The sequence below is a fragment of the Mirounga leonina genome, unplaced genomic scaffold, assembly GCF_011800145.1.
Source record: "Mirounga leonina isolate KUSES-001 unplaced genomic scaffold, KU_Mleo_1.0 Mir_125, whole genome shotgun sequence".
NCBI classification, from domain to species: Eukaryota; Metazoa; Chordata; class Mammalia; order Carnivora; family Phocidae; genus Mirounga; species Mirounga leonina.
In genome coordinates, this window is record NW_023270305.1 from 80,009,311 (window position 1) to 80,034,643 (window position 25,333).

A 25,333-nucleotide genomic window follows, 5' to 3' on the forward strand; every position below is an offset into this window, starting at 1 on the left:
CGACAGTCCCTGCATCCCGGAGATCCCGGGATCACATTAACTAGCTTTCACGGCTCTTCCCATGCAATGCCGTCAGAGGGAAGAGGCCTGCCTTGCATGTGACGGGGCTCTGGTTGGTCGCGCCGCGTTACTTCACACGCCAGGGAAATGCTGTGAGGATTTATGAGTAGATTATCTATTCAAGGCATATTTGGGGGCTGAGAATACTGTTTTGCTTTATCACGTGTATTTTTTCATATTGCAAAGCCACGAATGCCATGAATTCTGGTGGTAGAAAGTAAGGACAGTGTGAGGTGTAATTTTTCTCTGGGTGACAGTGCAAAAATGCTGTAATCTGAGTTGGCCAATGTTGCATGGGACAAATGGTATGAAGTAATGTAGGCTGCCACAACCGTGTCTCCCTTTGGGTCACCAGCCCAGGCCACAAATCACCATTCCTCCCGTGTGCCTCACTCTGTCCCCCTGTATGTTTCTTCTCTGATTGGTAAGGAGACAGTTCTTCAAAATCACTAACACAAGCTGCAGCAAGATTCATTTTAATTCAGTGCTGTGTTTAGAAGGGACTTTATGTTTTCAAATGGTGGATTTTTACAAATGTCGGGCCTTCAGACCCTTACCATCCTTAGGAGGCATTTTTGCTGGCAGTAGGGGCAGATTCATCATTGTGAGGTTCCTGTTCTATAAATCCAGAAACTGTTGTTTCAGGGTGTAGGCAAGGCGACAGCCACCGGCAAATCACGGTGAGAGGGGTGATGGCTTGCCCCAAGGCTGCAGCTGCCTTCCTCCTGTGACTGTCACCAGCTAAAGCTGCCGCACGTGCTCGGCCCAAGCTCAGCCGGCTCAAATACCAAGTGTGAACAGAGTTCCGGGTTACAGCTCTGGGGTCGAGACTAACCAGGGCCAGGCTGTTGGCAGTGATCACCTTACAGGGAGTGGTGTCTAATAGTTCTGGGGCATCTTGGGGCTTCTTCAGGATTGTCACAGGCCTTACTTTTATGAACGTTTTCACAAGGGCGTTGCAAGAGAACTTGTGAGTGTATTAGTTCATCTTAGCAGAAGAAACCAGTTAGAAGGCTTCATGGGAAGCTGGGAACATGCCCACGCTCGTGGCAACCTTGGAAAAGATGTTTTCACTCCCCCTGAGGGTGGGCTGTTTTGTGCCGTGGCAGGGCTTTGGGGATATGGGATGTGTTTTCCTGGTTGCCTGGCCTTGGTCTCTCTCCCTGTGGAGCGTGGCCGGGTGTGGAGAGAACGCAGAGAGGCCGTGAGCCCGAGGAACGAGTCCGTGGCGATTGTATTGCCGTGGCAAACTAACCTTGAAACCCTACTCTCTCTTCAACCTCATGCTCCAGCTGCCCACTCCTCAGCCCAGGCCCAGGACCGACCAACGGCCACCGTGTCGCCCCTGCGCACCCAGAACTCCCCATCCCGCCTGCCCGCCGCCAGCCTCAGGCCCCACTCAGTGGTGTCCCCGCAGCACGTGCACCAGCCTCCCGTGCAGACGGTCATCGGGGCCCCGTGCCCCCGACCAGCCATCCCGCTCACATCCGCAGCGTCCGCCGTCACACCTCCCAATGTCAGTGCCGCCAACCTCAACGGGGAGGCCGGAGGGGGGCCTGCCAGTGGCCTGTCATCGTCCAGCCCCACCAACACCGGATGCAAACCAGATGACAAGAAAAATGAAAAGGTAAGTGGCCCATCCTGGGCGAGTCCTGGCTGTGGCCCAGCTGGTTATTTAATTCTTTGGCACCAGACATCAATGACATTTTGTAAAACTAAGGCTTGAATTAGGGCACCAAGTTCTTGCCCTCAGATGCTTCGGGCCTATGACAGAGATGGAGGCCAAACCAGCAAAGCAGCTGTCCTTGGAGTGGAATTCAGGCAGTCTTCAGGTTCTGGTAGGGCTGACCCGAGCCCAGCTATAGCTTTTATGCAAATCAGAAAAAAAAGTATCGCTTCCTCAGAATGCTCTAATTCTGTCTGTTGGAAAATCACTGTAATATACTCATTTTGTTGGAACAAGATACTTATTGCCAGGTACCAGGATGTAATAATAATAAATATATAAATCTGTTTATGTACAGTGTGAATAGCTTCCCTTCCCTTCAATGTGTCATCCTTGTACAATCTACAACCTGTTCAACCACGTGGGACAGGCCTGTTTTCTGAGGAGAAACAAGAGGGGGATGCTGGTCTGATGGTTGGTATAGACAGCATTTTCAGCTAGTCTTTTAACTTGTGAAGGAAATTGGGCTTATTTCACAAAAGAAATCAGTCCAGTGAGCTTGGCTCTGTTACTACCCAGCTACACACTGGATTAGCCAGGATTAGAGTCCAGATTTCTAAATCAGTGCTGCCCAATAAAACTATAATTCAAGCTACCTAATTTAAAATCTTCTAGTAGCCACATTTTTAACAAGTTAAAATAATTTTTAAAATAAAATTAAAAGGTGAAATTCATTTTAATCGTATAATCTATTAAACCCAGTATCTAAAAATATTATCATTTCAACATGTAATCTGTATAAGAAAAATGTTGATGAGGTGTTTTGCCATTTTTCACATTCAGTCTTTAAAATCCAGGGAGACATCTGCAGGGCTCACGGACCACTGCACTGCCCATTGCTATCCTGGACAGTGCGGACACACATCTCCAGCTGGGAGCTACTCTCTTCATTGCCTTGCTGTATGAACAACGTATTCTCATTCCCTCTTGGCTCTACCACATGATGTGGATCTTTGAAAACCTTTCTATATAAAACCAGTCTTCCTTTTTTTTTTAAGATTTTATTTATTTATTTGATAGAGAGTGCATACAAGCAGGGGGAGCGGCAGAGGGAGAGGGAGAAGCAGGCTCCCTGCAGGGAGCCCAATGTGGGGCTCGATCCCAGGACCCTGGGATCACAACCTGAGCCGAAGACAGATGCTTAACTGACTGAGCCACCCAGGCGCCCTAAAAACAGTCTTCTGATGAGAGTGTGCGAGGCAGAGTTGGGCTGAGGCCTGCCACACAGGATGGTGTATTCAGGGCCAGGACAACCTCTCCTGTCCCTTGAGGAACAGTACCAAAACCAGCGTTGGCTGCCCAGTCCACTTGCCCAGTGCCCTGGAGGCATGCCCACCAGCTCACATCCTGTGCTCAGCAGGAGCCCAGAGGCCTCTCAGAGCTATGCACACCAGATTCCTCAGAGACCTCGGATCAGTGGTGCTCAGGCCTCGTCACCACCTGTCTCACCTGGTCCGGAGGAATATTATGCCCAAGCTTGGGAGTGTAGAAGAGGCCTCAGTCATAGCCACTGTTACTGTGCTCTCAGCCAGCACAGCTCAAGTCCCCTTGAGACCAGCAGGGTCCCAGGCATGAAGTGAAATGGTTGCTCTGTGGTTTGTGTCCATGTCTGTTTGCAGATCCCTTAGGTCTTGGTCTGCTCCCTTCCACCTTGCAGCCTGGTTAGGAGGTGTAGCTGGGTCTCATCGGGAGGCAGAAGTGGAGGTGCAAACCCACCCTCTCACTTGGCCATGCTTCCTGGAAGACTAGATCCTACAGGCCTTAAACAGGGGATGGACTTGGAAAGGGGAGGGCAATCATAGTTTTGTAAACATTTCTGGTTTTTTACCAAAAAATTCCCTCTGTCTAGTTTGCAAAAGAGATAGGGGTAGTGTCAGGAGGGCTCATGACAATAGAGTCAGGCTGGGAGGAGTCTACATGGAGAGCGATATTACTCACCATCTTGCCCTCTTAAGCGTGTTGCTAAGGAAAACCAGCGCTGGGCCTGCTCTCAACATTCCCAGCCTGTTAGACACTTAGCGGGCATTTTGTTTTCACTCAGGGTTCACTCTCTGCTAACAGTTCTCCTACATCAGCAAGGAAGAGTTGAGTCCAGGGGACACCCAGAGGGTCCCTCCTGATGAAAGGCACTGTGGAAGGAAGCCCTGCTTCCAGAAGGAAAGCAGTAGAGATGTGCACTTCACTCGGGCAGCAGAAATGCACAGCCGACGCCAGCCTGGAGCGGCCACGCTCGGGGCTGGGTGCTGACTGCCCACGGCCCGGGGCTGTCCATGCTGTGCTCCCACATGGGAAGTGAAATGGACATTGCCAGATGAAGCGAGCACGTGTTCGTGGGGAGGGCAGTAATCGTCCACCTCAAACCCCAGTGGAGAAATACTGTACATTGTCCTTCCACGTGTTATGTGTGGTTTTCACTTCTCCCCTCTCAAAGCATAAACAAAAAAAAGCACTAGTCTGGAAAAAACACCTGTTAATGGTTTTTCCTTTTGTATTGCCAGTAGAATTTCTCCTACCTTATAGTAAAGTGCAAAACATCTGCAGTTGCCATTCCTAGCAGAAGAGCCAAAATGGTAGCTGTTCCCGTGAACCCATGTGCTGTGCTCCAAGCCAGCCCGAGTGGGGCCCTGTGCCCCTTGTGCCACGCCACCCCCCCACCCCCGCCGGGACTGCGACTGAACAGATTTCCCCAACTTTGAAAACACAGCAGTTGGCTTCACATCTATTTCTGGGTAACCCCATCACAGATGTGCCCATCTCTAATTACAGTGGAAGGATTTTTTTAAGTAATTTGCAGTATTCTCCAGGTTGTTTCTGTTAATGAATTTTCCTCTGAAAAAGGCGGAGCTCCCAGCCCTGCTGCCCGTGGAGACCCAAACCACAGCACTTGTGTGTTTTCACAGTGCCGAGCTCTTCTGGAATTCTTGTGCCCTTGGAAGCATGGGCACAAGAGAGAAGACTGACTGATGGGTCTTCTGGCCCCTGAGGTAGCGGCAGGGGTGATTGTCTCCTAGGAGCATGGGAGATTTATTCCCAGGCATCCCAGCATGTAGGATACAAAGAGGCCCCGCACACCTGGCTCACGTGCTTTGATTGCTGTGGAGATCCCTGGGAGGCTGGCGCTCTGCTGGTTCTACCCTTGGGGATTGGGCTTCTCAGCCCTGCTGCAGGCAGGCCTTGCTCATCGGCCCTGCTTCGCCCACTTTTGGGTTGAGGCCTCCAGAGAGACTCAAGGGCTGACAGGGTGGGGACTCTTTCTATAAATTGGATCCTGAGCCAGAGCTCTTCTCTGGACCCAGGGCTTCTGCCAGAGTGTGCAGCCTCCAGCCTCTCTCCCAGAGGCTCTTCCTGCCCATCTTCCTGGTCCTATGGCTTCCTGCAGGGGCTGCCCTGTGGCCCGGCTGCTGGCACAGAGCAGCTCCAGCCTCCTGGAGAGCGGCCCACTTCTGCTAGCAGTGCCCAGTCCAGAGGTATACCCCTGTGCCTCGGCCCTGGAGCCCACAGTGAAAGACTGGAGGGCTTCCTGGCACCTGTGCCAGGACAAGGGTACACAGAGGATGGGCCTGAGATGGGGGAGTTCTGATCCAGGGATTCACTCAGAGCCGTGGACAACACTAGGGACTCTTCCAGCATCTGGAGCCATTTGGGCTGATCGGGGATCTGTTCTGCTTGGGGACAGATCTGTTGGGGATGGAAGAGGGCCCCCCTCCAAGAAGACCTGGGAAAGACATATGTTGTATAGCTGCAGGGTACTCCAGGCTGGATGGATCCCTTCCCTGTCTCCCAGGTTGGAAACAGTAGAGGCACCCGGGGCATGAGGAGGACCTCAGGGCACAGAGAAGACCCCAAGGCATGAGAAAGACCCCAGAATATGGAAATCATGAAAGTTACAATCTTCAGAAGGTACAGCTGGTGGGCATCATTGGAGGTCTTCCCATCCAAGGACTTGGGTCTAGTGTTTCTGAAGAAGGGACTGGATACAACTTTTGGAGTCATCTTTTGGTACCCACAGATCACAGAGTGGAAAGAAAATCTCGGAAGAATTTTAAGATGATCTGTAGTATTTAAGTTAACCCCTTCATGCTTAAATCCATTTCTGTGCTTGAAACAACCATCAAATACCACCCATCATGTCCATCCATGACTTTTCTGTTTCTGAGGCCTTGTGAACATTCAGCACCAGATGATATGGATCAGTTATCGCTCGGGGTCAACTCCATGGGAAAGTCATCGGAAAGAGAGCACTGTGCCCCCAGACAGAGGCCACGGTCAGTGACTAGCAGCAGTGACTGAGGAAGGAAGTAGAAGATCATGGCCCTCCTGAAAGCCAGGAAGCTTTCCCCGGCCTTCTGGCTAGAAGTCACTCACTCATCCCTCTCTCTCCTGTTTATTACAAGGTGCATGTATGTGGTCCAGGCAGAGTGCTGGGCCCTGGGAGTCTATAGTGAGAGAAGATTCTGCCCTGGCATGGAGGGACACTGAGTCTAGTACTGGAATGCAGGCTGGTAAGCAGGCAACTGGGATAGAGTGTGACAGGTCTGGGGACAGGGAAGTTTCCTTGGGGGGAAGGGGGGGGAAGGTTCTGCCTGACAGGTAGGAGGACATTCCAGGCTGAGGGATGTTTCCCAAAGATAAGGAGCCCAGGAGCAGGTAGGAGGGAGCAAGGCAGATCTAGAAAGGCCTTGAGATCAGCCACACACTGTTGAGCAGTTTGAGTTGTTGGATGCTGGCTAAGAAGGTATAGTTTGAGTTGTTGGGTACTAGCTAGGAAGGTGGGATTTAAGGTCTGATCAAAGGAGGTTAGCTGTGCTCCTTCCCACCTCTGAGTTCTGGACCCCTCATTGTCTCTGTTCTTCCTGCTCAGGTAACTGTGTCTCGCTCCGTGACAGCCCCTCTGACTGGTGCCTTGCTTCCCTTCAGTGCTCTCCTTGGTGTCAGCATACCGTTTCTGGGACCACTGGCTCCAGCAGTATCTTTCAAACCACACGTTCAAAGGTGTCCCAATCATGAGTCACCAAACCAATTTAGTGGATTTGGACCAACCTTTTTTTAGATCGAATAGCAGACACAGAATGAAGTAGAATAGACTAGATCAGCATGCATTGCATACAGGGAGGGATCAGTATATTTTGGGAAAATGATGGGTGTTGTGTGCTGAGTCCTGATTTCCAAAAAGTCTCAGAGCCCTGATCTATAGACCCTGAAGAGTGCCTTGCTTCTAGAAAGCATCTGGTGATATTTGTAGACTAAAGGAAGTTGGGAAAACTGTTGTCAATGAGTTTTCACTCCCATGACTTCTGAGAAATTCTTCACTTTATAGGCCAGAAGAAAGTTAACTTTTTCTGTGTATGGATGAAATAGTTTCAGGTCCACAGAGTAATAGAATATTGGAACTGGAAAGAGCCTCTGAAGATCTTTTCATTAAATTCCTCTTTTTCGGTGATGCTCCTGAGACTCAGAGATGTTGAGAGGTTTGCCAGGGGTCACACAGCAAGCATCAGCATTGGAGCTGGCACAAGGACTCTGGTTTCCCAACCCCTTTGTCAGCGTTGCTTGGATCCGATGTGCTGACTTGTGGTGGCCTCTCCAGTCTCCGTGAGGCTAAGGCCTCAGGTGGTTTTTGGCTTCTCCAGGTGTCCTGCAGAGAGAGGTCAGGGATAGCACTGGCAGGAGGCTGTGGGGTGTGCCCAGCAGAGGGGAGTGTGACCTGAGGGTCTGCCTTCTGGTTCCACACTGAGCTCACCAGCAGCCAGAGCCCACCTGGCAGTGAACTATTTGATCAAATCCACATGAATGGCACAACCTTTATACTTAAGGCTTTGGGGAGCTGGTCTGAAAGGAACAGCTGACCTGACAGAATGACCAACAACAGCAGCAGCTAGGCCTGGCCTGCAGCAGGGACGTTACAGGAAGTGTGTTTGTAGCTGAATTTTGAACTTGTTCTGTGTTATCTACATCCCACCCATTTAAGAGCATAACAAGGCATGTATTACATAGGGTTACAATTATATTTTCAGTGAAAACCCAGGCATGTGCAATATAAAGAAATCTTGAGGGTGAAGCTCTTTAGAACAACCAGGCAGTTTTTTCTAAATTGAGGAATCCCTGGTTTATGAATCATTTTCTCTCCAGTTGGGCTCACTGCAGTAAGCAAGCCTTTCCTTGTGCTCTAAAACGCAGACTGGAAGGGGTACTACTGTAAGCTCTGTAACCAACCTCTCAGTGGCTGCCAGTGTGTTTCCAATTTTGAGACAGGCAGATACCCTCCTGCTGTCACACACGCTATCTGCATGAGCCCCACCAACCAAACCAGTGTGGAGGACGTGTCCCGCTGTGTCAGATGACTTAATCGGAGGTGGGGATGGGCTGGGGCTGACCTCACCAGGTCTGAATTCCGCTGTAGGCCCATCTCTTGCAGGAAGAGTTGCCCCTGGCTTGCTTGCAGGTCAGGCCCAAACATGTGGAGACCCTCAGGGCAGTGCTGTGTCACAGGTGCGGCCACAGCAGAAGACGGTGACTTGTGAATCATGGTTGGGCCCACAGACCCCTGTGGCACATCTTCATGGACTTCGGGAACCCCGTCTGCCCCACAAGTGAGTTGCTAAGCAGTCTGGCGGTCATTTGGTCAGCCATGGGCTGTGGAAGCCCACTTCCTTCCGGGAACACCCATGCCGGGCAGCTCTGATCGCCCTTGGTACTGGTTTTGGCACTCTGGCTGGGCCGTGGGTCCCTTTCTGACCGCTGTGGGCCACTAGGAGTCCCAACGACTTCAGACCCCCTCCTCTCCTCCCTGTGCTTGGACTGCCTTCTGTGGGATGAAGAAAGCTGCTATTTAGCTTATGAGTAATTTTTAGGCTGAAAATGAACCCATCCTGAAAGCACGAACGAACCCCAGCTGTCAAAACAAAGCCATTCTGAAGTTTTGTAGGCAACTTATTTTTGGAAGGGAGCATGCTGCTGGAGTGTCACATCCTTGATGACAAGGATAGAACCTCTTCCTCATGCCTGTCAGAGCACAGACCCCCAGGCAAGAGAGTGGCCCCACCCCATTTGTGGAGAGCTCAGAGGCAGCTCTGATTCAAGGAGGTTAGACCTTCTCCGGGGGTTGACTCTCTCCCAAGAAGGCACCATGAGGCCAAGCCGTTCCCCCAGCTCTCCCATAGAAACCCCCAGCTTTTGTTCTGTGGTGAGGTTCAATCCAGTGCACTTCCAGCTGTCTGCTTGGTAGGGTGCTGGGGACCCTTTCAGGGCACAGATGTGGACATGGAGGTCCAGGTAGCCACGTGACCTGCCCAAGGCCATGCAGCTAGTCATCACTGGGAATGAAGCCAGACCCCTTGGTGCTCAGGCAGGTGCCACTCCCTCTCCTCTGCCTCTGTCAGTCAGCTTCTCCTGTTGGGGGCCCAGGGGCTCCTGCCATGGAGCAGTCAGGTCTGGTCCAGATAAAAGAAGGCACAGACTGATTAATGAGCACAGAGGGTGTGTCTGGGGTGCGGCTGCCAGGTGTAAATCAGGGCCCTTCTATTTATCCACCAACCATGTGACGTTGAGCTCCCTCACCTTCCTGTGCCTCTGTTTCCTTACCTGTAAAATGAGGATGATTGCACCTATCACCCTGAGTTTTGGGGAGGAGTAAATTAGTTAATATCACAAATGTTCAGCCTAGTATTTGGAACAAAAACACTAGAAATCATTATTAAGAATTCGATAATTAACTGAAGGCCAGATCCCATAAAAATTAGGAGATAGATACAGATATAAAACATATCCCCGAGGCTTCTAATAAAAGATTAAAAGGGCATTTGATTTTGCAGTTTTAGAAAAAAGACACTTAACATGGCCAAATGGAGAAATGTGGGCTACTCAAAAATGAACCTGAATTGATTGGTGTAATCTCTTAGCAAAATGGTAATTACTCATCTCCTCAGCCACTGGTGCTTCCATTTTCTGATTTATTTTTCCTATGTCCACTGAGAAACATAGCTATGAAGCGGGTTTTTAAGGTGTCAGTTTTGTACCTGACATTTAGCCTAAATAATGAATGGGAGCTCAAGAAAACTATTTTAGTCAGAAGTCACGTTTCAACTGCAAAGCATTAAACCAGAATTCATTTTTAAAATAGTAATAAACTAGCAATGGAGAAGAATTTCTGATTACTGGTAATCATACATGGGAGTTCTGTGATTCTCCCCAGAGGGCAGAGCCCACCATAACACATCAAGATTGTTGGTGGATTTTACACTCTAGTGACACATGACCCAGCCCTCCTGGACAACCAAGAGATGACTGTGATAGCAAGGTTGGTGATGTGGGTTGTAGGCATGCAAGTGGCCAAGAGCCACGGAGCACACTTCATTCCCACAGCAAGTTTGGATTCTGTTCTGCAAAATTCTATTGCTGTTACTACCTCTTTTTCATGATGTAGCTTCACATTCCTCATAAAGACAAGGTACTTTTTTTTAGTCTTCCCTGCCCAGGGAAAAACTCAGCCAGTGGAGTCAGTTATAAAGAAAAACATATACACACACCCCATAAACCACACCAGAGGGTAACGCCTGCAAGAGTGGACCCAACAGGCTGTCCTTCCCAGAAGGCAAACAATGTCTGCTTGATGGGGCATCTCTCATATTCTAGAGAACTTGTGAGTGCCCTTTCATTTTGTCACATAACTGAAGGCAATGATGAGAAAGAACAGAGTGCTGGTGTCATCATTTTGTTTGCTGTGGTTTTATTTTGTTTTGTTGGTGCTCACCACCCAGGCAGTGGTGGCAGGGGTGAGGGCATTGTACCAACTAATTGAGATAAGACAACTTTATACCATCTTTTCCCTCTGGGGTGAAGTCACTCATGGGGCAGACTTGATTTTTGTTTACCTGATATTTTATGCGCTTAGTAATTCCAGGCCATGTCTTAGAAATTTACAAGATACATTTGCATATAGCATGAGAATGAAGTCCATTAATCTTTTTAGAGGATTCAAACTCTTTCTGTCCTTCTTAAGTAGAACTAATGGGTCAATTTAATGAAAACATTATTGCTTTCCAATCTCTTTGTATGAGCCAGCAATGATGACTAGATTACTGGTTTACATCAACTTTCTTCTGATTCTTGGTTCTCTCCTTCACTTTGTATCACCTTAGACAAATCACTTAGACTTCAGTTTGTTTAATATTAAAATAGGAATAATATCTTCTGCTATTAAAAAATTAATTATTGATTGTATCAGTCAGAACTCTCAAGAGGAGGAGGGGGGAAAGATGGCGGAGTAGGGGACCATATTTCAACTGGTCCCCGGAATTGAGCTAGATATCTACCAGACCACTCTGAGCACCCACGAAACCAGCCTGAGATGTAAGAAGATCTGGATCTCTACAAACAGAATATCGCAGGCAGTTGGTTTTGAGGTACGAAGTGGAGAGCCGCGATTCTGCGGGCAGATTTCAGAGGATAAATGGCAGTTGGAGGGTGCCTGGACGTGGGGATCCTACACCACTGGAGAGTGACAGCCTCACACGCTGCAGACAGGGCACAGACTCGCAGACTGGTAGCGTCAGGAAAGAACTTTAGGGCAGCCCCCGGGGTGGAAAACCAGAGCGGCAGGGTCACGCACATGTAAACTGCAGCCCCCCGGACAGAAACTGGAGTGACGGTCACACGCACGCGAACGGCAGCCTCCAAGATGGAAACCCGGTGCTCCGGGGTCACTCTAGTGAACTGCAACCCCCGGGGTGGAAACCCCAAGTGGCAGAGTCGCGTGCGCGAACAGGGAGCGGCTGGCGGTTTTAGAAGCACAAAGGGCAGAGACGTGCCCCGACCTGGAGGCAGGACTGGGGGCGCTGTGGAGGGGCGTACAACCCAGGACGCTGCAGTTTATAGCAGCACGGACAGAAATGGAGACAGTATGGCCTGGAGAGCACACTCCAGCACACAGCACGGCAAGAAAAAAATTTGGCAGAAATTCAAACACTTGGAAGCTAAAGACCACTCTGCTCAAGAAGAAGAACAGACTGTGGTCTCTCTGCTCTGAGGCAGAGGGTTGGAAACGGTCTCTTCTGCTCTGACTCGTGGAAGAGACACGGAAAGCCGCCAGGGAAAGGCGCCAGAGAACAAAAGCCCCAAAAACTGATTCCCGCTGAGCCCATCCCCCGCCACAGGGGCACAGAGCAACTCTGCCCAAACGGGGTTGCCTGAGTAACAGCGCAGCAGGCCCCTCCCACAGAAGACAGGCTGGGAAAACAAGAGGCCAGCAACCCTAAGGTCCCAAGAAAACAGGTGCATCTTGCTTGGGTTCTGGTCAATAATTTGGACTCTATACATTCCCTCAAACACCCATCAACAGAATGACTAGGAGGAGGAGCCCCCAAAACAGAAAACACTCAGAGATTAGGACTTATGCTGCAGATTTACAAACGGATGCAGATATAACCAAGATGTCAGAGATGGAACTCAGGCTAGCAATTGTGAAGACAATGGCTAGAATGGAGAAATCAATTAATGGCAACATAGAGTCTCTAAGGACAGAAATAAAAAGTGAATTGGAAGAACTTAAAAATGCTATCAATGAGATCCAATCCAATCTAGATAATTTAACAGTTAGGGTAACTGAGACAGAAGAGAGAATAAGTGATCTGGAAGACAGTATAATAGATAAAAAGGGAAAAGAGGAGGCCAGGGAAAAACAACTCAGAATCCATGAAAATAGAATCAGAGAAATAAGTGACACCATGAGGCATTCCAATGTCAGAATAATTGGAATCCCAGAGGGAGTGGAGAGAGAGAGAGAGGGCTAGAAGATGTATTTGAGCAAATCATAGCTGAGAACTTCCCTAATCTGGGGAATGAAACAAACATTCGAGTCCTAGAGGCAGAGAGGACCCCTCCTAAGATCAAGGAAAACAGGCCAACACCCTGGCATGTAATAGTAAAACTTGCAAATCTTAGAACCAAGGAAACCATCTTAAGGGCAGTTAGGGGGAAGAGATTCCTTATGTACAGAGGGAGGAACATCAGAATAACATCAGACCTATCCACAGAGACCTGGCAAGACAGAAAGGCCTGGCAAGACATATTCAGGGTACTAAATGAGAAGAACATGCAGCCAAGAATACTTTATCCGGCAAGGCTTTCATTTAGAATGGATGGAGAGATGCAGAGCTTCCACGACCGGCAGAAGTTGAAAGAATATGTGACCACCAAGCTGGCCCTACAAGAAATATTAAGGGCGGGTTCTATAAAAGGAGAAAGGCCCCAAAAGTGATCTACAACAGAAATTTACAGGGACAATCTATAAAAACAATGTCTTCACAGGCAACATGATGACAATTAATTCATATCTTTCAATAATCACTCTCAACGTGAATGGCCTAAACACTCCCATAAAACGGCACAGGGTTGCAGCTTGGATAAAAAGACAGGACCCATCCATATGCTGTCTACAAGAGACTCATTTTGAACCTAAAGATACATCCAGACTGAAAGTGAAGGGATGGAGATCCATCTTCCATGCCAGTGGACCTCAAAAGAAAGCTGGGGTAGCAATTCTTATATCAGACAAATTAGATTTTAAACTAAAGTCTGTAATAAGAGACACAGAAGGACACTATATCATTCTTAAAGGGTCTATCCAACAAGAAGATCTAACAATTGTAAATATCTATGCCCCCAACATGGGAGCAGCCATCTACATAAGCCAACTGTTAACCAAAATAAAGAGTCATATTGAGAACAATACGTTAACTGTAGGAGACCTCAATACTCCACTCTCAGCAATGGACAGATCATCTAAGCAGAAAATCAACAAGGAAACAAGAGCTTTGAATGATACATTGGACCAGATGGACCTCATAGATATTTACAGAACATTCCACACTAAAACAACACAATACTCATTCTTCTCGAGCGCACATGGAACTTTCTCCAGAATAGACCATATACTGGGTCACAAATCAGGTCTCAACCTATACCAAAAGATTGAGATTATTCCCTGCATATTCTCAGACCAAAATGCTCTAAAACTGGCACTCAATCACAAGAAAAAATTTGGCAGAAATTCAAACACTTGGAAGCTAAAGACCACTCTGCTCAAGAATGTTTGGGTCAAACAAGAAATCAAAGAAGAACTTAAACAATTCATGGAAATCAATGAGAATGAAAACACATTGGTCCAAAACCTATGGGATACTGGAAAGGCGGTCCTAAGGGGGAAATACATAGCCACCCAAGCCTCATTCAAAAAAATAGAAAAATCCTGAATTCACCAACTAACTCTACACTTTAAAGAACTAGAGAAAAAGCAACAAACGACGCCTAAGCCACGCATTAGAAGAGAAATAATTAAAATTAGAGCAGAAATCAATGAATTAGAAACCAGAAACACAGTAGATCAGATCAATGAAACTAGAAGTTGGTTCTTTGAAAGAATTAATAAGATTGATAAACCACTGGCCAGACTTGTCCAAAAGAAGAGAGAAAGGACCCAAATTAATAAAATTATGAGTGAAAGGGGAGAGATCACAACTAACACCAAGGAAATAGAAACAATTATTAGAAATTATTATCAACTATATGCCAATAAACTGAGCAATCTGGATAAAATGGAGGCCTTCCTCGAAACCTATAAGCTGCCAAGACTGAAACAGGAAGAAACTGACAACCTGAATAGGCCAATAACCAGTAACGAGATTGAAGCAGTGATCAAAAACATTCCAAAAAACAAGAGTCCAGGGCCTGATGGATTCCCTGGGGAATTCTACCAAACATTCAAAGAAGAAATAATACCTATTCTACTGAAGCTGTTTCAAAAAATAGAAACAGAAGGAAAACTTCCAAACTCATTCTATGAGGCCAGCATTACCTTAATCCCCAAACCAGGCAAAGACCCCATCAAAAAGGAGAATTTCAGACCAATATCCCTGATGAATACAGATTCCAAAATCCTCAACAAAAACCTAGCTAATAGGATCCAACAATACATTAAAACGATCATCCACCATGACCAAGTGGGATTTATCCCTGGGATGCAAGGGTGGTTCAACATTTGCAAATCAATCAATGTGATAGAATACATTAATAAGAGGAGGGAGAAGAACCATATGGTCCTCTCAATTGATGCAGAAAAAGCATTTGACAAAATACAACATCCTTTCCTGATTAAAACTCTCCAGAGTATAGGGATAGAGGGAACATTCCTCAAGCTCATAAAATCCATCTATGAAAAACCCACAGCGAATATCATCCTCAATGGGGAAAAGCTGAGAGCCTTTCCCTTAAGATCAGGAACACGTTAAGGGTGCCCACTCTCACCACTGTTGTTCAACATAGTACTAGAAGTCCTAGCAACAGCAATCAGACAACAAAAAGAAATAAAAGGTATTCAAATTGGCAAAGAAGAAGTCAAACTCTCTCTTTTCACAGACGACATGATACTTTATGTGGAAAACCCAAAAGACTCCACCCCCAAATTACTAGAACTCATCCAGCAATTCAGTAATGTGGCAGGATACAAAATTAATGCACAGAAATCAGTTGCTTTCTTATACACTAACAATGCAACTGTAGAAAGAGAAATTAAAGAAACGATTCCATTTACAATAGCATCAAAACCCATAAGATACCTCGGAATAAACCTAACCAAAGAGGTAAAGGATCTATACTCTAGGAACTACAAAACACTCATGAAAGAAATTGAAGAAGACACAAAAAGATGGAAGAATATTCCATGCTCATGGATCGGAAGAATAAACATTGTTAAAGTGTCTATGCTACCCAGAGCAATCTATACCTTCAGTGCCATCCCGATCAAAATTCCAATGACATTTTTCAAAGTGCTGGAACAAACAATCCTCAAATTTGTATGGAATCAGAAAAGACCCCAAATCACCAAGGAGATGTTGAAAAAGAAAAAGCTGGGGGCATCACGTTGCCCGATTTCAAGCTATATTACAAAGCAGTGATCACCAAGACAGCATGGTACTGGCACAAAAACAGACATACAGACCAATGGAACAGAATAGAGAACCCAGATATGACCCTCAACTCTATGGTCAAATAATCTTTGACAAAGCAGGAAAAAACATGCGATGGAAAAAAGACAGTCTCTTCAATAAATGGTGCTGGGAAAATTGGACAGCCACATGCAGAAGAATGAAACTCGACCATTCTCTAACACCATTCACAAAGATAAACTCAAAGTGGATGGAAGACCTTAATGTGAGACAGGAATCCATCAAAATCCTAGAGGAGAACATAGGCAGTAACCTCTTTGACATCACCCACAGCAACTTCTTTCAAGATACATCTCCAAAAGCTAGTGAAACAAAAGCAAAAATGAACTTTTAGGACTTCATCAAGATAAAAAGCTTCTGCACAGCAAAGGAAACAGGCAACAAAACAAAGAGGCAACCCACAGAATGAGAGAAGATATTTGCAAATGACACTACAGATAAAGGGCTGGTATCCAAAATCTATAAAGAACTTCTCAAACTCAATACCCAAAAAACAAATAATCAAGTCAAAAAGTGGGCAGAAGAGATGAACAGACACTTCTCTGAAGAAGACATACAAATGGCTAACAGACACATGAAAAAATGTTCATCATCATTAGCCATCAGGGAAATCCAAATCAAAACCACACTGAGATACCACCTTACACCAGTTAGAATGGCAAAAATGGACAGGGAAAGAAACACAAATGTTGGAGAAGTTGTGGAGAAAGGGGAACCCTCTTACACTGTTGGTGGGAATGGAAGTTGGTACAGCCACTTTGGAAAACAGTGTGGAGGTTCCTCAAAAATTTAAAAATAGAGCTACCCTATGACCCAGCAATTGCACTCCTGGGTATTTATGCCAAAGACACAGATGTAGTGAAAAGAAGGGCCATATGCACCCCAATCTTCATAGCAGCAATGTCCGCAATAGCCAAACTGTGGAAAGAGCCGAGACGCCCTTCAACAGATGAATGGATAAAGAAGATGTGGTCCATATATACAATGGAATATTACTCAGCCATCAGGATGAATACCCAACTTTTACATCAGCATGGATGGGACTGGAGGAGATTATGCTAAGTGAAATAAGTCAAGCAGAGAAAGTCAATTATCATATGGTTTCACTTATTTGTGGAACATAAGGAATAACATGGAGGACATTAGGAGAAGGAAGGGAAAAATGGGCGGGGGGAATTGGAGGGAGAGATGAACCATGAGAGACTGTGGACCTGAGAAAAAAACAGGGTTTTAGAGGGGAGGGGGGATTGTTTAGCCTGGTGATGGGTATTAAGGAGGGCACATACTGCATGGAGCACTGGGTGTTATATGAAAACAATGGATCGTGGATCACTACATCAAAAACTAATGATGTATTGTATGGTGATTAACATAACATAATAAAATTAAAAACTCCAAAAAAAAAAAAACTCTCAAGAGGAAGAGAACCAATACAAAATATAGATATAAATATTTATTTTAGGAATTGGTTCCCATGATGAATGTGGAGGCTGGCAAGCCCATCTGTGAGGAAGGCCAGCAGGCTGAAAACTCAGGCAAGAGTTGATGCTGTAGTCTTGAGGCAGAAATTTTTCTTCCCCAGGAATCCTCAGATTGCTCTTAGGGCCTTCAACGAGGCCCACCCACATATCCTGCACATACTCTAAGTAATCTCCTTTATTTAAAGTAAACTCACTGTAGAAATTAATAATGTCTACTACATACTTTCACGGCAACATCTAGACTAGTGCTTCAGTAAACATGGCACCATAGCCAACCAAGTTGACACATAGAACTAAGCATTACAATCTACCCTTTGTCAACTTGGCACTTGTAGCCATCTCTGTAAACCATACTTAGTCTCCAAATAAAGACAACAGTGAAGTCATGCTTCTGCCTAATACAATACGACTATGCTGTATACAACTGAAAATGCACTAACCCTTTCCCCAGAAGAGGATTCAAGTCCTTAGGCGATGTTCACTCTTCTCCTTGATATCCCATAACTTAAATACTGTGATATAAACTTAAAAATATTTAAGTACTATGATATGAAGTCAGTACAACTTATGTTACATGATAAGGGGATAAGAGAGGGAAGAAAAAGGGATTATACACATACACATAAACATATTCATAACAAAATCAATTATAATCCTTGTTTCTGTAACTGGTCATAGCTGGTATTCATAACTACCTTCTTCCGCTACGCACTCCATATTCTCTTTGGCTTCAACAAGCACCTCAGCAAGTTGTGGTTCTTTACCTGGTAGGGTAACCCAAATATTCATTCCTAAAGAGTCTGGGCTACTAGCAGTACTGACTGAATTGAGTTGTTGTAGCTTTCCATTGACCTTCATCCCAGGGCATGCTAGTAGTAAGAGATGCCCTATGGAACATGCCGTGTTCCAGGCTCTTCCTCACCTCCATTGTGGAGTACAGCCCAATTTCCCCTAAGCTAAACCCAACTTCTGACTGAAATAGTTACAGTCAGGATCAGTCACTCCAGGCAGCAAAATAACTACTTTCTTTGCCTGTTTATTCAGTCATGAGGCATCCAAAATGGTTGGGTGGCAGTCTTAACTTCCAGTTCAATAGAATTGCTATTGTGTCTCCTGGTGGAAGCATTCCTACCTTTGAAACTAAGATCTCTAGGCCAGCAGAGTATAAAGTCAATGGGGACAGATATCAAAAATTTTGGTAGTGGGTCTCTGGGTATAACAGCACATGCTGCCACTCCCATTTCCACACCTTGATTCCTGGACACGTGAATCTTGGCCATGGGAGAAACCGCACCATAAATTGAATGCTGATTTGGAGCACATATAGCCTCCTGGAGAACTTTGCCCCCAACCCTGCAAGGTGTTGCCACCCAGCTGGTATTGTAACTGGATCTCCGAAAGACCATTCTGTTAAGCCAGCTGCTTTAGGATAGTAAGGAACATGGTAAGATCAGTGAATTCCCTGCGCATGGGCCTGTTGCCATACATTTTTTGCTGTGAAGTGAGATCCTTGATCAGAAGCAATGCTGTGTGGACTACTACAACGATGGATAAGGCATTCTGTAAGTCCACAGATAGTAGTTTTGGCAGAAGCATTACATGCAGAGAAGGCAAATCTATATTCAGAACAAGTGTCTATTTCAGGGGGAACAAAATGCTGCCCATTTCATGATGGAAGCAGGCCAATGTCCTCTGTTCTAGCCAATGTCTGGCTGCTCACCCCAGAAAATGGTGCCATAACAGGGGCTCAATGTTGGTCTCTGCTGCGGGCAGAATGAGCACTCCTATAACCAAGTTGTCCTTGGTGAGTGGAAGTCCACCATACTGAAGCCATATGTGACCTCCACCCTATAACAATAGCCACTTGGGCAGGACTGGCTGTGGGGAAAAAGGATGACTGGTATCCACAGAATGGGTCATTAAAATCCTCCTCTGCTGAGAGCAGCCTTTAGTGAGCATTCATGAAGGACACAAATTTATTTCACATATTTGCCCATTCATTGAGGTCTCTCCATTTACCACTTTCCCAGACCTCCTTGACACCTCCTTGCACAGCAACCTGGACACAGAAGGCACAGAGCCTTCTCTTGTTCTGGGCCCCACTCAGAACTAGCAGCAGTCAACTCACTCAGTAAATGCGCTGGAAAGCACACCCAAATGGGGAATATATTGCCTACAAATCCGAAGAGGCACACTAGGCATTGTGCCCCTTTTTTGCCTGTGGAAAGGGCCAGATGCACCAACTTATCCTTGACCATAGAAGGGATTTCTCAACAAGCCCTGCACCACTGAACCCCTAGAAATTTCACTGAGGTAGAAGGCCACTGAATTTTTGTTGGATTTATTTTGCACCCTCTGTTGTGCAAATGTTTTACCAATAAGTCTAGTATTCAAGAAGCCTAGTGCTCAATAGTTTCAATTAGCATAGTATCACCTGTGTAATTGATCAGTGTGCTGTCTTGTGGAAGGGAAAGGTGATCAAGGTCCCTGTGGACTAAATTATGACATAAGGCTAGAGAGCTGATATATCCCAGAAGTAGGACAGTGCCAGCCTTGCCTGCTGAAAGCAAATGCTCTGCTGGTCTTTATGAACAGGTATGGAGAAAAAAACATTTGCATGGTCAGTAGCCACATACCAGGTACCAGACTATGTGTTAATTTGCTCAAGCAAGGAAACCACATCTGGTACAGCAACTGCAATTAGAGTTCATACCTGGTTAAACTTACAGAAATCCACCATCATTCTGCAAACTCCAGCTGTCTTCAGCACAGGCCAAATAGGAGAGTTGAATGGGGATGTGGTGGGAATCTCCACCCCTGCATCCTTCCAGTCCTTGATGATAGCATTAATCTTGGCAGTATCTACAGGAATGTGGTATTGCTTTAGGTTTATTATTTTCCTGGGTAGAGGCAGTTCTAGTGGCTTCCATTTGGCCTTTCCCACCACAATAGCCCTCACTCCACAGGTCAGGGAACAAAATATGAGGATGGATTCTGCCAGCTGCCAAGTATGTGTATTCCTATTGTGCATTCCAGAGCTGGGGAAATAACCACAGGATGGGTTTGAGGACCCACTGGACCCCTGTGAGACAGACTTGAACTAAAACTCCATTAGTCACCTGACCTCCATAAGCCCCCATTCTGACGGGGGGACATGGTGATATTTGGGGTCTCCTGGAGCGAGTGTCAGTTCAGGGACAGTGTCCAGGAGCTCCTGACAGGTCTGATTATGTCCTTTCCCCCAGTGCACAGTTAGCCTGGTGAAAAGGTCCTTTTGGGGAGAGCCAGGAGAAAGATTCACAGTATAAATTGTTGGCAATGTATGGGGTCCTTCCTCAAGAGGACCCAGCTTCCCCTTCATTGGAGGGGTTCTGGGTCTCTAAACCCTCAGCCTGGGAATTGATAGAGAAGTCATGACCCTAGTTAGACTTCTGTTCACTAGACCTAGAACTCTTGCGCTTACAGATCAAGTCAGGATTTAGTAGCATGCCCAGCTGTTCCTCTGCTAGGGACGCCCTGACCCACTACTGAGTGCCACAGCTCTGACAGCTGATTGGACTCTGCCATCTGTCACAAAACCATGACCATCTTGGTTTTGGCAATTAAGTACCTCCATTTGGCTCCTGTTGGCTCAAGATCCGCATCCTCCCGTTGCGTTCAGGCTTCCTGATTCTGCGCCACGCTTCTTACTATAAGGTTTGGTCAGTGTGGAAGCATGACCACAGAGCACTTCAAGGATTCTGAAGCTCTTCTCACAAGTATGTTTCTCACAGTGGGTGTGAGAGGTGTGTCATCCTGGGACAGGTGAGCTGGTCTTCCATGACAAATCCACTCAACACTCCAATCTCCCAAACCTTTTGGGTACATTTCTTTATAGTATATCAAGACAGGTAGGATTTCAACCTAATTTACTGTTTGCCATCTTTTGGTCCATGTTTCAGCCAGCCAAGCAACCATCCAGTTAGAGTCCTTTCCAATCCCATGAGCCACAGCATTAAATCCAGAATCTCTGTTCATTGGCTCACATGAATAAATGCAACTCTAACTTTGTTTCTTCACCATTAACCCACACTCTTAATATTCATTCCCACTCGTATTGTCCAGATTTGTTTCTGGAAAAGTTGGAAGTCAGTTCCATCAGAGCACACTTTGCACCTCACCCTTTGAGGCCCGCTCAGACTTAAGTCTAGTTCTAGGTCTAGAAGCAAAGAGAGGTGGTAGAGGTGGGTCCTGAGGATCAACAATGTCTTACAAGGCAACTATGTGAGGGGAGGCTGTAGTGGGCTCCTCCGTCAAAGGAGGGTTCACCTTCTCAGGCAGGACTGGATGGGCTCCTTCTATTGGCAAAGAAGACTTGACAAAATGTAGGGGTTCAGTGTCCCAAACCTCATCAGAATTGAGCCATATGTTCCTGGATTTCCGGGATCCCATTCCTTTCCATTCAATGCCCTCACTGCAACAATGGACCTACTGTGAGCTTTGGCATTCAATCTGCATGGTAATTCAGCCACTCACAGGATGAACCTCTGGATTTAATGGTCAGAAGTCTCAGCTCTGGGGCTACAGAAGATAAGGGTTTCTTTCAGGCAGACATAAAAACTTTCAGATTATTTATCTGTTGCTTGGGCTGGGAATTTGAAATCCAAAACTCATCATTTGTAAGAGCAACTGGCCAATCTCATTATAGTCATGAGTTTGACAAAAATGTTCTAAGGTATAATACACAAGATCACCCAGAACCTTGCCTCTTTTCTTTTTATTTTTTTAAAAAATTTTTTATTGTTATGTTAATCACCATACATTACATCATTAGTTTTAGATGTAGTGTTCCATGATTCATTGTTTGTGCATAACACCCAGTGCTCCATGCAGAATGTGCTCTTTAATACCCATCACCAGGCTAACCCATCCTCCCCCCCTCCCCTCTAGAACCCTCAGTTTGTTTTTCAGAGTCCATCATCTCTCATGGTTCGTCTCCCCCTCTGATTTCCACCCCTTCATTCTTCCCCTCCTGCTATCTTCTTCTTTTTTTTTTCTTAACATATATTGCATTATTTGTTTCAGAGGTACAGATCTGAGATTCAACAGTCTTGCACAATTCACAGCGCTTACCAGAGCACATAACCTCCCCAGTGTCTATCACCCAGTCACCCTATTCCTTCCACCCCACCCCCTACTCCAGCAACCCTCAATTTGTTTCCTGAGATTAAGAATTCCTCATATCAGTGAGCTCATATGATACATGTCTTTCTCTGTTTGACTTATTTAGCTCAGCATAATACCCTCCAGTTCCATCCATGTCGTTGCAAATCAGAACATTGCCTCTTAAAAGTATTTGATTAGTAGGAGTGTCCAATGGTGATATTTCATGTATCTCTATTGGCACATCATACCATGGATGATTGCTATCATCTTTACCACTGAAAATAGAGTCATAGGACCTTTAAATCTGTCAGCTTAAAGAATCAATTCCAAAAAACACAGAACTAACTCAGAAAAATCATCTTTAAAACTCATTCTGCTCCTCTAGTACCACTCTTGGTACCAAAATCTCTGTCATTCAGAGCTCACCAGAGAAATAGAACCAAAGGAATTGGCTCATGTGGTTGTGGGGGCTCATATGTCTGCAGTCTTTTGAGCAGACCAGCAGGCTGGATGCTCAGGTAGAGTTGATACTGCAGCCTTGAGGCAGAATGTCTTCTTCCCCAGGAAACCTCCATTTTTGCTCTTAAAAGCCCTCAACTGAATGGATGAGGCCCACCTGCATCATGGAGGGTAACTTCCTTCACTAAAGTCAAATGATTGTAGATGTTAACCACATCCACAAATACCTTCACAGCAGCATTGTGCTAGCATCTGACCTAACAAATGGCTACTAGAGCCTAGCCAAGTTGACACCTGAAAGTAACCATGATGGTTACTATCAGTGAAAAACTATTAACTAATTAGGTGAACCATTACTAAAAATTTCCAAGGGTAGTATTACTTAAATAAGAGTATGAGAGATGTGGCCAAAGCTGGTGCTTTATTTTCCAAGATTTCACAGTGAATATGATGATAACAGCTATTTCTTATTTATAGCTCTACACAAAGTTATCACTGAATGATTTGGGAACTAGGGTTTAAAATTATTATGTGAAGCTACAAGTAGAGTAAAGTGCATCCTGTTGGGGGATGGGATATAAATCACTTTAAATTTCTGATTATTGTGCAACTTGGTAACAAATCAGTACTTAGGAAGCAATGGGGAGGAAGCCATAAATTTTCCAGGGCTTCCAGAAAAGGAGGGTGTTACCATTTGTTTCCACGGCAATCAAGCTATTTAAACCCCTCAATACCTTAGAGAGACATGGCTTCAGATAATTATATTAGGAAAAAATATTAAGAGGGATGCCCAAAGGGTTACTTGAGAGATGCAAGGAAATTGTCCATTTCTCAACCTCAATGGCTTCTTGTTCCCCAATGGGGGCCCCTGGGTTCCCTCAGCACTCTGATTCCCTGAGCTGGGCTTTCAGGATTCTCCAAGCTGGAGGTGAATGTACATAAGGCAGGAAGTGAACACTCAGAGTGCCCCTGGCAAGAGGTCACTAAGAGAAGATGCAGAGACCCTCATGCAAGAGTGCCCCGGGTTCACAGACTTAGCACTAGAAGAGAGCTTCGATGTCATCTGAGCTAAATGGACCCACCAGCCCCCCACCAACCCAGCAGTCCTGTCTGCAAAATTTCTAAAGAGGGATCACTCAGGTTCTGCTACGAGGCCTTGAGGGACAGAGAACTTACTATAGAGCAAAGAAACCTATTCTGTAACTGAACTGACCTGTTGCTAAAAACCCCATCTTCTTGTTGAGTCACAATCTAGAGTCCACACTTTCTTTTTTTTTTTTTTAATCTTTTTTTTTTTAAGATTTTATTTATTTATTTGAGAGAGAGAGAATGAGAGACAGAGAGCATGAGAAGGAGGAAGGTCAGAGGGAGAAGCAGACTCCCTGCTGAGCAGGGAGCCCGATGCGGGACTCGATCCCCAGACTCCAGGATCATGACCTCAGCCGAAGGCAGTCGCTTAACCAACTGAGCCACCCAGGCGCCCCAAGTCCACACTTTCATACATATAAAATAAGCACACAAATATATGCACATGCATACATACAATCACATGCATATAAACACACCCATACATGCATACCTACATGTACATGCATGTGTACACATGCACATACACACATGCACACACTAACACACACATGCACACACTAACACACATGCACACACACCTCCATGCACATACATACACACATGCATGCACTCACATACATAAATACACATCCTGTGTAGTAGACCCACTGGTGTGGTTCTGCCACCTCACTGTCCATTTTCTCTTCTAAAAATAGCCCCTCTGATACTGTAAGTCACCCTCCCAAAGATGATTTTTAAGTAGAGTTTATTTTTAGAACAGTTTTAGGCTCACAGCAGAATCAAACAGGAGGTATAAAGATCTCACATTTACCCCCACCCCTACACATGCACAGCCTCCTCAGTTATCAGCATCCCTCCCCAGGTGGTACATTCATTACAATTGATGAACTTACATCATAATCACTCAAAGTCCATAGTTTCCCACTAAGGTTCACTCTTGGTGTTGTACATTCTTTGGGTTTGAACAAATGTATAGACATGTATCCACCATTATAATATCATACAGAATAGTTTCACTGCCCTACAAATCCTCTGTGCTCCACCTACTCATCCCTCCTCTCCCCAACCCATGGCAACCACTGATTCTTCTACTGTCTCCATGGTTTTTGCCTTTTTTCAGAATGTCATCTAGTTGGAATCATATACTGTGTGACCTTTTCAGACTGGCTTCTTCCACTTAGTAATATACATTTAAGTTACCTTGGCTTTATAGCTCATTTTAGAATAATATTTCATTGTATGGATGTACCACAGTTTATTTATCCATTCACCTACCGAGGGATTCTTGGTTGCTTCCAAGTTTTGGCAATTACAAATGAAGCTGCTGTAAGCAGCATGTGCAGGTTTTGTGTGGACATAAGTTTCAGCTCACT

At 45.6% G+C, this 25,333-nt stretch overlaps 1 protein-coding gene across 2 annotated transcripts in view; it reads left to right on the top strand.

The window, feature by feature from the left end:
• The window catches only part of SH3RF3 (SH3 domain containing ring finger 3), a 407,247-nt gene that overhangs the window by 329,181 nt on the left and 52,733 nt on the right, over positions 1–25,333 (top strand). For both annotated transcript variants that reach the window (XM_035001930.1, XM_035001931.1), the window contains exon 8: positions 1,353–1,687. In XM_035001930.1, the coding sequence (XP_034857821.1) occupies positions 1,353–1,687 (335 nt within the window). The remainder of the gene's footprint in view (positions 1–1,352; positions 1,688–25,333) is intronic.